The sequence below is a fragment of the Malurus melanocephalus genome, unplaced genomic scaffold, assembly GCF_030028575.1.
Source record: "Malurus melanocephalus ecotype Western Australia unplaced genomic scaffold, MMel_1.1 scaffold_719, whole genome shotgun sequence".
NCBI classification, from domain to species: Eukaryota; Metazoa; Chordata; class Aves; order Passeriformes; family Maluridae; genus Malurus; species Malurus melanocephalus.
In genome coordinates, this window is record NW_026623951.1 from 85,855 (window position 1) to 96,626 (window position 10,772).

The 10,772-nt window shown below is 37.6% G+C and overlaps 1 protein-coding gene across 1 annotated transcript in view; it reads left to right on the forward strand.

Annotated features, from left to right (window-relative positions):
• YIPF7 (Yip1 domain family member 7) overlaps positions 1 to 9,761 on the forward strand; it is a 12,539-nt gene extending 2,778 nt beyond the window's left edge. Inside the window, exons 3-5 of the mRNA XM_057384555.1 lie at positions 528 to 673; positions 4,729 to 4,910; positions 8,992 to 9,761. Coding sequence (XP_057240538.1) covers positions 528 to 673; positions 4,729 to 4,910; positions 8,992 to 9,154 — 491 coding nt within the window. The 3' untranslated portion in view covers positions 9,155 to 9,761. The remainder of the gene's footprint in view (positions 1 to 527; positions 674 to 4,728; positions 4,911 to 8,991) is intronic.
• Positions 9,762 to 10,772: the final 1,011 nt, after the last annotated feature.

Genomic DNA, 10,772 nt, shown 5'->3' on the forward strand with positions numbered 1-10,772 from the left:
CCCCCAAACCCCAAGCTTGTAAAGCACTGTACAAAATAGTATTAACTTGGCTTGATGGGACAAATGTCATTTTTAAGTGCTTTTAGCAGTTCAGATATAAGACACATTTCTCATCAGATTTGCCAGAATTAAAGAATATATCTCTGTCCTCAGTGCTCTAGAGGATCTTAAATTCTGCAGTTACTGTCAGTTTACATATTTTTYAACATCTAAGTTAGTATGGCATTAGATATCAGTGTTTTAAATATAGGAAAAACAAATATTAACTCAAAAAATGCTGAATGCAYTTTTGGTTCACCACCTAAAATTTGGTTTAATAAATAATTATTCCAATTTAGAATCAAAGCTGACTCTCAGACATACTGGGTATATAGCAGGAACAATATGTTCCTAGTACAGAATATGTCATCCTGTACGGTATTTTCTTCATTGAAGCATTTRTTTGTAGTTTTGTGGTATCTAATGGGTTTTTGTGAAAGTGTTGTCTTCTTGTGAGCAATTACAAACCCKGAAATTTCTTGTTGCAGAGCTTGGGATCAATTTCGAGCACATATGGCAAAAAACACTAACGGTTCTAAATCCGATGAAGCCTGCAGATGGCAGCATCATGAATGAGACAGACCTCACTGGACCTATGGTTTTCTGTTTGGCCCTCGGAGCAACATTGCTGATGGTAGGATGTGGTAAAAATCTTCAGAGGTTTCTTTCTCACAAGCTAATGCCTAGGTGATAATGAGTGTGAAGTTGCAGAAAATGTAGCACCGGCATAAAATGACTCATTTACTGCCAGTTGTTCTGAGATTATGTATTAAAAWGTGTCCTTACTCTGAAAGTACCTGCATAAAGTTTAGGCGTAATGTAAAGGTGACACAGGTAGAGTGATGTATTACTTCCAGTGGAAAGAAGAGACTCCTTTTTTGGGATGGGATTTAATATGAACAAGGGACAGATCTATGCYATATATAATCTGGAGAGATTCTGAACAGGTTTCAAAGGAGGGAATAAAAAGGCATAGCAGGCCAGCCCAGTTTTTCTAACACTCTTGCTCTTGTTTTGACATTATCTTCTTTCAATGTTATTTTAGAGAGTCCAGAGATATGAATATGAAAGAAATCTTTATACAGATCGAATAATTGGAAAAAAAGAAATGGAAACAGTCATCTTTCCACCCTTAAAATTGCCATACCTTCCTATAAATTTTGCTAGTTCTTTCTTATTTTATATTCTTTGTTCTATATCATCCACTTAACAAAATATAGTAGCCTGTGTTTGACCYCCTTCTTTATGAATAGAGCTTTCCTACAGGAGACAAGTTTAACGGGGTTGTACTGAACTCCAAATTTATCTCTATTCCACTGGCAACAGGAGCTCTCCAGAGTTGCTGAAGTACAGCTCTGATTGCCAGCAGCAATTCATCAGACGGGGATAAGGTGGGACTATTCTGAGAAGGGCTTTACTGCTCTGCAACAGAGATGAAAGGAAAGGGGCTCTAATTCTCCATTTCCTCTGTGATAAATAGTGCTGAATCAGAAGATTCTTGAAAGTACTTACTCAATTTGTAAAGTCAGTGCAGTACCTTGAATGTGCAAGCTGCAATATAAATGGCAAGTAGTATTATTATTTATGTCGCTATAAAAATATTTTAAAAGGGTGGAAGGGGTAGGAGGAAAAAGGAATAAAAGGAAAAGAAGGTTAAAGCTAGAGAAGACAGGCTATTTTCCACCTGGGGAAATAAAGGTATGAGGGCACTAAAAAGAAAAAGTTGAATCAATTATAATTTAAAAAATGGAAGGAAAGCTAAAAGAAAGAATGGAAAAAATTGTTTCCTGTTGATTTTTCTCCCTGAATAGCCAACAATTATAATRAATATTAAACCATTATTATTGAAATAAATTACTTTAATTATCATACTTTTTCTGGGATATTGCGCACTTGAAGTGTCATTAGAAAACCAAGACTTTTCAATGCTCCAGTTTTAGGGCAGCAGAACAGCTCTGATACAATCCAGTGTTTTTGTGCCCTAACTTCACAGCAGTAAGTCTATGGGTTTATCTTAGAAATTCAGGCAACCATTTTATCTCAGACGCTTTTGARCACTAATGTGTCTCTTCAGCTGTGTAAACTATGATATCCTTCTGCACTTGAATAAGTATCTTCTGATAGCACCAGGAACATAATTTGGTTGAGATCTTGTTTCCAAAAATAATGTATACATTTTCTTTAGTTTCAGCTTTTTAACTATGTAAAATTATGCAAATATRTTCTTCAAAGGATATCAGTTCTTTCAGAGAAAAAGGGGAAAGGGCTGCTAGCCTGGCAGCAGGACTTGTTCTTCCTCATTTTAGTTTTAAACAGGGCAGCCCCACTATAAACAGAGAAACAACAGCAGCACAAAATTTAGCAGAAGCCCGTGTCTCAGCTGCTTTGCATTTCTCACTGTCATTTGTATGAAATCAGACTTCCTCATCCTCTTCAGCTAAAGGTGGTAGTACCCACTCCAGGCAGATGAAACAAGCGCATCAAGTCTGACTTTCTCCTAACCTTGTTCCTTCCGCAGGACAAATTTAGCTCTTTCCATTCATCAAAGCCTGTCAGACTAATCAAGCCTGATTCTGGTTTTGCTTACATCACTGTGAACTGGGAGTATTCCCATGTGTGTGAGTCAATATATTTACATATGTTAAGTAAGAACAAAATCGGAACCAACATGTTCAGCTGCTTTATTTTTTTTTTTCCTTCTCTCATATCCTTGCACCATAATCCAACATTTCACTAAGCAGAGATTTCAGTTATCTGATGGTTCTAGTGCTCCCTTCATCTCTGGCTCAGGAATTTCTTCATCTTAAATTAGGCTAATAAATACTGCCGTGTGGAAGAGTTAAATACATTAAAAGAGTCTAAAATATAGCTTGTAGTTGATGCATCTGATTTGAGACAGAGCTTTACTTGGTCTATAGCAAAGGCTGCCCCCCATCATTGTGAGTGTTAAACTTACTGCATATCCTTAATGACTGAAATTCTAATTGATAATCATCTAAGCTTGCTTCGGTCTCCATACTATCTATAGCTATCAATAATTTTATTTGTTCAAGCACTTTTTCCTGATACATTTATACCAGTAGATGCTAATAAATGCCAGCCAAGGACTTTGTGCCTAAATAGGTGGATTTCTTATTCCTTATGGTGGAAAACAGTAATGGGGAAAAGGCCAGCATTCAGGGTTCTGGAAGGATACCTGGCTGTACCTGCCTTAACCTTGAGGACTGGGAGCAGAGGAGAGCTCAGCAGTGAGCCAGGTCAAGCTGCAGGCAGGGTAACGGTGCTGATGCAAAGTCAGGTCTTATTGACTCCGGCTGCCCTTCGTGTAAGCACTGCCCTCCAACGAGAGCTGGTGAGCTGCCACCAGCCTGCAGCATCAGSACTTTCAGTTGTGTCATCACTAGGCAAGGCCTTCTCCACTGTGTTGCTCTGTATCTCAGACACTGCTGGAATCCAGTGATCAGTTTCCTCATGCAGGGATACAGGAAGAGAGGGCAGAAAAAGCAGGTCCTGAAAGCTGATTTCCCCCAGATTTCATTAAATTGTATGGATAARTCAAGTCACAGGTCGTCTCAGTCCTCCTGGGCCATCATGGGATATATACTAGCAAATGTCACAAAAAATGATAAAAGCTCCAACAATGTTTCCAAGAAAAAAATAAAGTGTTTATTTCTAATTTATGAATGCTTCCCTGGTGTACAGATGTGAAAATGTTGCATAGCCAACATTCAGTATTTAATTTGTTAGAACTTTGAAGAGAAGGAAGAAAACTATTTAACAGTCTTCTGTGACTGTTTATTTTGGGGAGTGAACAATGCCCTTATGCCTGGAGGTGATCCTTCAAAATGATGGCAGGAGATAAAGGAATCGGTGGTGGTGTGGCCACAGTTGCCTGTCTTACTAGCTTTGTGTATAAATTAGAAAACATCAAGCTCCAGGCTGCCAGGCTGGTACCTTTCAGAGGCAATAAATTCAAACAAAGGAATAAAATCTAGAAGAAAAAAAACATCTGGGATGTTTTCATTTGTTAGAACAAAAAAAGAACACAAGCTGACAGTTACAACTCAAGTTAATGTTGAAATGAACATGTTGCATTGATCTAAGCACAGAGATGTGTCTTTCTCATGGTAGTCAAGGGGAAGAATGGTCACATTCACCCTGAAAACCAGCATAGTTTAAACAAATTTTTCTATTTTTTTGCAGAACTGCTTAAAGCTGAAGGTTTGTAATAAAATGTGAATCACATCAGGCAACCTGGGTCATCATATTACTTCGGGCATTTTTTCTCAGCCTGATATACATTTATTGAAAATTTGTTTCCTGAGACTAAAATGATTTTCAATGACTAAAATGTGTTTTCCATAATTTCTTCTATGTTGCCAGTTATATTTTCCCAAGTCTCCCAACCAATTCCTGTTGTATTCAGAGCCCAATGACAGTAAGATTCAGAATCAGCCTTGTAACTTTGTGACAAGCACGTTTTCTCAGTTGCACCTTGCAATTAYTTTTATGCAAAAATCACCCAAAAGTACTGGCTGTGGTTCACAACTGAACTGATGTGGGTGAGGCAGAGTGTCAACAGAGTGTCAACAACAACAAGTAACAAACCTAAACCTCATTCTGTCTCCTCCTAGCACTTATGATCACTGCTCACTGCCAACACCTCAYGCTTGCTGGTATTTATTCCAGGCAGGAAAAGTTCATTTTGGCTACGTGTACGGGATGAGCATCATCGGGTGCCTCGCCATGCACGCCCTGCTGAACCTGATGAGCGTGTCGGGCGTCTCTCACGGCTGCGTGGCGAGTGTCCTGGGCTACTGCCTGCTGCCCATGGTGATCCTGTCCTCCTCTGCTGTCATCTTCTCACTGCAGTAAGTACCGCTCTGCGGCAACAGGAATCCTAGCAAGGGCAGTAAGTCAGGTGGCTGATGTTGCACAAAACCTTTTRTAAATGTTCACATAATGAAATTTGCTTCTGAAACTGTAAGGCAAAACACCATTTCGTTTAGGTGTATATGTGGAAACAGAAAAACTCGACTGTRTTGAGACAGCTGATGCACATTCATTTTGATATGAGTCTTTAATTCCWCTGCTTTCCACTGGGACTGGGAGTGCTGTTGTTTATTGCAGAAGCCTCAGATGTGATTTTTGTTTTGCTGAGCCAACAGTGGCCAAACTCAAGTATTGAGTAAATTCAGTTTTAAAAGCAACTATTGAACTTTGGGTTTTTATAGCTCGTTCTCCTGTTGCCTTTTGTTCACAGCATCAGGCCTCCCATCTTTATGKTTCCTTTCCTACTGACTTCTGAGGGACAAAATGAAGTAGCCAAGTAACCCTTAATGATATGGAGAATTAGAACAAGTGTTTGAGATATAGCAGGGTTGTAYATTTTGAGATATAGTTATGGTGCAATTGCAAATCTGAAAAAAACTGAATACTTTAARAAACGAAATGTGTAGTGGTGTATTTATCTGTGCACATGTCAGAAATTCTTCAGTCATATCCTATGAATAGGAAACTTTTTTGGCAATCTTCTCATTCCTCCTCCTTCAGTAAGCCCTTTGAGACACAGTGTTAATCTCCCTGTTCCCATACAGCAAAGTACAAGCAAGTTACAGATCTTGCCTGAAGGCCTCGAGCAGTTCTTTTACCCATTGTTAACATGTTATTAATGACGGTTTTCTTCCTTAGTTTTTGTTKTTCTCTCATATTTTTAACTCTCCAATTGCTAACATATGAAACTTAACAGCTGATGAACAAGAAAGTATCCCTGTTTTTCTTTGGAAAAGCAGAATTCTTATATGTGTGTGTGTATATATATATGTATATGTATATGTATATGTATATGTATATGTATATGTATATGTGTATATATATAAATTTAATTTTTTAAAGGAAATTATGTGGTGGAATAAAACTTTGGCAAAATTCTTGTTGCATGTTTCTGTGAACATATTCTATGTATGAAATGGTTTCTGAGCTGTCCTTGATAAGATGGATGATGGTGACACTGAARAAGCTGTTTATTCTCTGTTCTCCTACACTTCCCATATTTTCTTGATTAACCTGTTTAATAATCCAGCCTAATAAAATGTGCAGACATAATAGTAAGACAGATGGGGTGAATTCCAAACCAGCTGTTACAACTGTGCAGGGTACTATTATCTGTGCAAGGAATCCCGAAGCACACACCACATATTTGTAAAATGCTGTGAATTTACAGAAAGCACATACTTTGAAAATCTGTAAGTACTACAGTGTGACAGCTTTTATAAAATTAAATTGTTATTTCTAAAATGAATTGATAACTTTAAGTACTTCTTGACAGGATTCTGCAGTCCTTCCTCATTTGGTATATGAAACTGCTTGAACACAGCAAGTACCCAGGTTAACTATTGCAAATATGCTATTAAAATTAAGTAGCAACTTTAAAATCCAATATACATTTCATTATCTTTCATTTTTAAAACTATTTAACCTATTTAAAGTGGGAAGGAAAAGGCATCAATATATTMATGATTTTTTCAAATATTTATAAAAACATTGTTTCTATTTAAAAGTTCAAAGAAATAACCTGAATTTTTTTTTCACCAAAAGTATACATGAAATAATGCACTCATCTATGGCATGGATACATAGTAATCAAATACTTTTCAGTTTTAATGATTAGCTATTGCTCTGTAACTAAATAAAGCAAAGTATGGAACATTTGAGGTACTGAATAGTACTAAGGAGAAAACCAGTTCTCTTGGTTGGAACTTGGGTGGAACTGGATTTATTTGTGCCCATCTATGAGCCCAAGTTTATTAGGTCATCTTTCTGGGATAAACATCAATAGAYTTTTTTTCCTGCAGAAAACAACAACAATTCTTTAATATCAAATCCCCAAATAGGGCAGTAAAGCAGCTTCCTTAACTAAACAGCAAAGCAAATGTATGCAAGCATGGAGAAAGAGTCTTAGACCCAGCTAAAGCAAAGGACCTATTTGGTGACAGCACCTGCAGGATGTGAGGGAGTGGTGGAAAGGGACCATCACAAATGTTTCTCCTCCTCAATCTCACACCAGTAAAGCCCTCAGCCCTCTTGGTCACTGCAAGCATGACATCTGCCCTTTGCCCTTCTCCCATGGGAGAGGATTTGACCCTCATGGAAATGCCAGACACGAGCTCTCTGCCAAACAATTCCTTCTGGCAGCAGCACGTTGTTAGATCGAGGATAGAATTAGTAAGTGCACAGAGGTATCTCTTAATTCCAATATGATTTTAAGTCACCTTTCCATCTTGCTGTTTTCCAGTCCTGGAACAAACCATGAGAGGCCATTTGACTTCAGTGCAAAGCAGAGCAGCCACAGCTCTAAATCGTGATAGCCCCCTAAAGGGTCATTATGCTAACTGAAAATTGTCATTTCACAGTATGTTTCTATTGCATCCCATCCCTCTGCCAGCATGGGTACCTGCTCAAAGACCAACCCAGACCAGCTCTGAGCTTCTGTCTCACTGTTCGGGTGAGCAGCTTGACATCTGTCCTTGGAGAAGGGGCCAGGAACTTGCTTTACAAAGCCCAATGGAATTTCCCTGAATTCCACTATAGAATTTTTAAGAACACTTGAACTAAGTAAATTAAATCCTGTGGTCTTTAATGTTTTATTTTAACTTGTTGAAGTTGCAATGAGGTGCTGAGTCACCATAAAATCAATTCTTTCCTTTCTTCCTCAAAGGCTCAAGAGCTGGCAACACCAAGTATCTCATTGTCCTGGTGACTAGATTGGTAGGAATTGAATTAKTTTATGTGATGTGATTGCATTAAGTCAATTGCATAAGGATTTATTCAGCATGGTTTGGTTGCAATAATGATATTAGTGGAGATGATTTCTGATAAAAGGAGCTACCTGAGTAAGCAAACACAGTCTGTTTATCCCTTCTGGTTCTGTTATGCTGATGCTTTTGAAGACTGGGGCACCAGGAAGACCTTTTGGAAGTGGCAGAGGTTTATTCCCTCTCAAAGTCCTTGAGACTGACACAGCAAAAGTGTGCAAAGCAGCCATCTCATTATGTACTTCAGCAGTGTATTATGCACATGATCTCATGCATTTTACAGAACCAGGCTGCAAATAAAGTGCAAGTAAAGCATGTGTGAAACATTATTTATTAGCAAGATTTTGTTCCCATGGGGTTTGATAGTGAGCCCTCTGTAATCTGCAGGAATATTTAGTGGGCTTTTAACCACAGTCCCCTAATCATCAGCTCTGCAGGCCACCCTGCTCCTGAAAGGTGCTCCAATATGACCTCAATAGGGCCCAGCAGTCACCAAGAGATAGGGTAAAAAGTCATGGTCCTTTCAGTGTACAGAGAAGGTTGCCAAGATGAGCAAAATATTTTTCCTTGGTGGTTATTTTCCCACTCCTTATTTTGTACTTAGTGTGCTCTCTTTTTTTAAAAAGCCAATCCAGCTTTTTTTCTGGGACACCTTTCTGCCCATCCAGCTGGTGTGAGTCTTCCAGAGCCTCCCCTCAGAGTCGAAGGCACACTTAACATCTGTTCTCTGTGTTACAAAAATGAAACCCCTCCAGATCACCAGGCTTCCTGGTGTAAGAGTAGGTCTGTACTGTCATTTTAGAACCTAACTATTTCTATAAGATGATTTCTGAAATAGAAAATTGGCTAACTTTAATATTAAACCTTAGCAGCTGCATCTGCTGCATCTGTACAGTCCACTCAGCAATACATCTGATGCAGCTTTTATCCATGCTGAACAAATTACTTTTTTGTTTATGGTTACAAATTTAATTTGCTTTATGGTTGACTTTCATTATGTCAGTCAGTTCTTGGTTCATCCAGTTGCTGTTACCTTAAGAATAYGCTGCTAGACATGAACTTGAGTTTGGCAAGATTTGATGCTACATATAATGACATGGAGTCTGTCATGTTTCTTCTGTGTTTTGTTTTCTTCTAGGGGGGTCCCAGGAACTGTGTTGGCTCTGTTTATTATTGGATGGTGCAGTTTGTCAGCCTCCAAAATTTTTACCTCTGCATTGGCTATGGAAGGGCAGCAGCTCCTGATTGCATACCCGTGTGCTCTACTTTATGGACTTTTTGCACTTCTAACAGTTTTCTGAGATGTACTTTCTGGTAGTTTTCTTACAGTCTGTTCACAGTTGTTGGAGGGGCAAGGGGTTATTTACTTAGTTTCACATTGCCTAGAGTTGCATTAAGTTCCATTAACAAAATTAGAGTCTATGACTTACTGGTTTTTTTTCCTAATGGCTGATAATGAAATAAATCAAGATAACATGTAGATGGCCTCAAAATAATGGTGTTTTGAGAGTCTTACAGCTGAAAGAAAAGTAATTGTATTGAGAAGGTTGTAATAGTGAAAAAAAAAGAAATAAAATAAAAATTTTGTTCTGAGTATTTATAATATAATACCTTACCTAGAGAGTAACTAGGTTACTAGAATGCAATTATGTAAATATTTAATGGACATAATAAATCAAGTGAAAATTCATATTTGTTTTAAAAAGCACTGCTTGCCATCTTATGTTATTACTAATTGATATCCAGAATTTATATGTGTGAGTTTGGGTTTTTTTGTTACAGAAGACTTAGTGACAGTGCTCTGTGACACTGAAGAATAGGCCAGGAACAGGCTGATACAACTGAAGGAACCTCGGAATGTCTTCTTGGGTTTTATTAGGGTTTTTTAGGGTTTTTTGGGKTTTTTTTGTTTGTTTGTTTATTTTTTTTAAAGAAGTATTGCTGTCCAAAACACGATTGTACTGTTTTTAATGCAAAGTAAATTATATTTTAAATTTTTCACTAAACCAAAACCTGATGTAACTGCAGGATATCACCACACAAAGTAGAGGCAGCTCCTAAAAGTGTTTTCTGAAAGGCAGAACTGTTTTTGAACAAGCAAAATACAAACCTCCATAATTTTATCTGCCTCTGAAAAATCTATTTGCTGCTTTTAGTTTTAAAGGAATCAAACATTTTTATAATGGCAATGAAGMACAGAATGCACAACCTGATGTTTTAAAATATGGTATTGGAAATATCAAGCCATCGAGAGGAATTGGAGATRTGTGCAGTCACAACATGAACAAAATCTAAGCATGAAGTGGAAGAGAAAATGGATGTATGCGTATAAAGAACTAGGGAATGTAAATAGATGAAATAAATGGAAATGTGAAGGAAATAAAAGGCAGCAAATTATTTCTTCATCATCTTAGGATTTCTGTCTTCTTGATGCATATTCCATTGATCTTGACTATACTCAATTTATTGATTGTTTTGAATTCTTTGGGGAATTGTTTACAAAATATTTCTCTCTCTATATAGAGAGGTTGTGATTCTGGGATGGAGGGTCCTGATGCTGCAAGCATTTATGCAGAAGCTTAGTATGGCGAAACTGCTCAAGAATTCATGAAAGTAATTGTGTTCCTAATCCTTTCCAGGTCAGAGGTAAAAATAGATGATCAGTTTGTCCTCAAGCTAGTGACTCTCTTTCTGAATTGAAAGAGTCCTGGGTRAAAATATTTCCCATTGCTGACATATTTGGGATTTTATTTAAGAAGTCTTATGCAAGCCATTCTGGAATGCATTTTACTGAATTCCAGTGGAGTTCAGACTAGAGGTCATGAGAAGTAAACAAAAGGTAATGTATACTTAGCCAATTCTTTTAAAAATCACAACTCATTTATGGAAAAAATGCTGTGTTTTTCCATTTCCTTATTG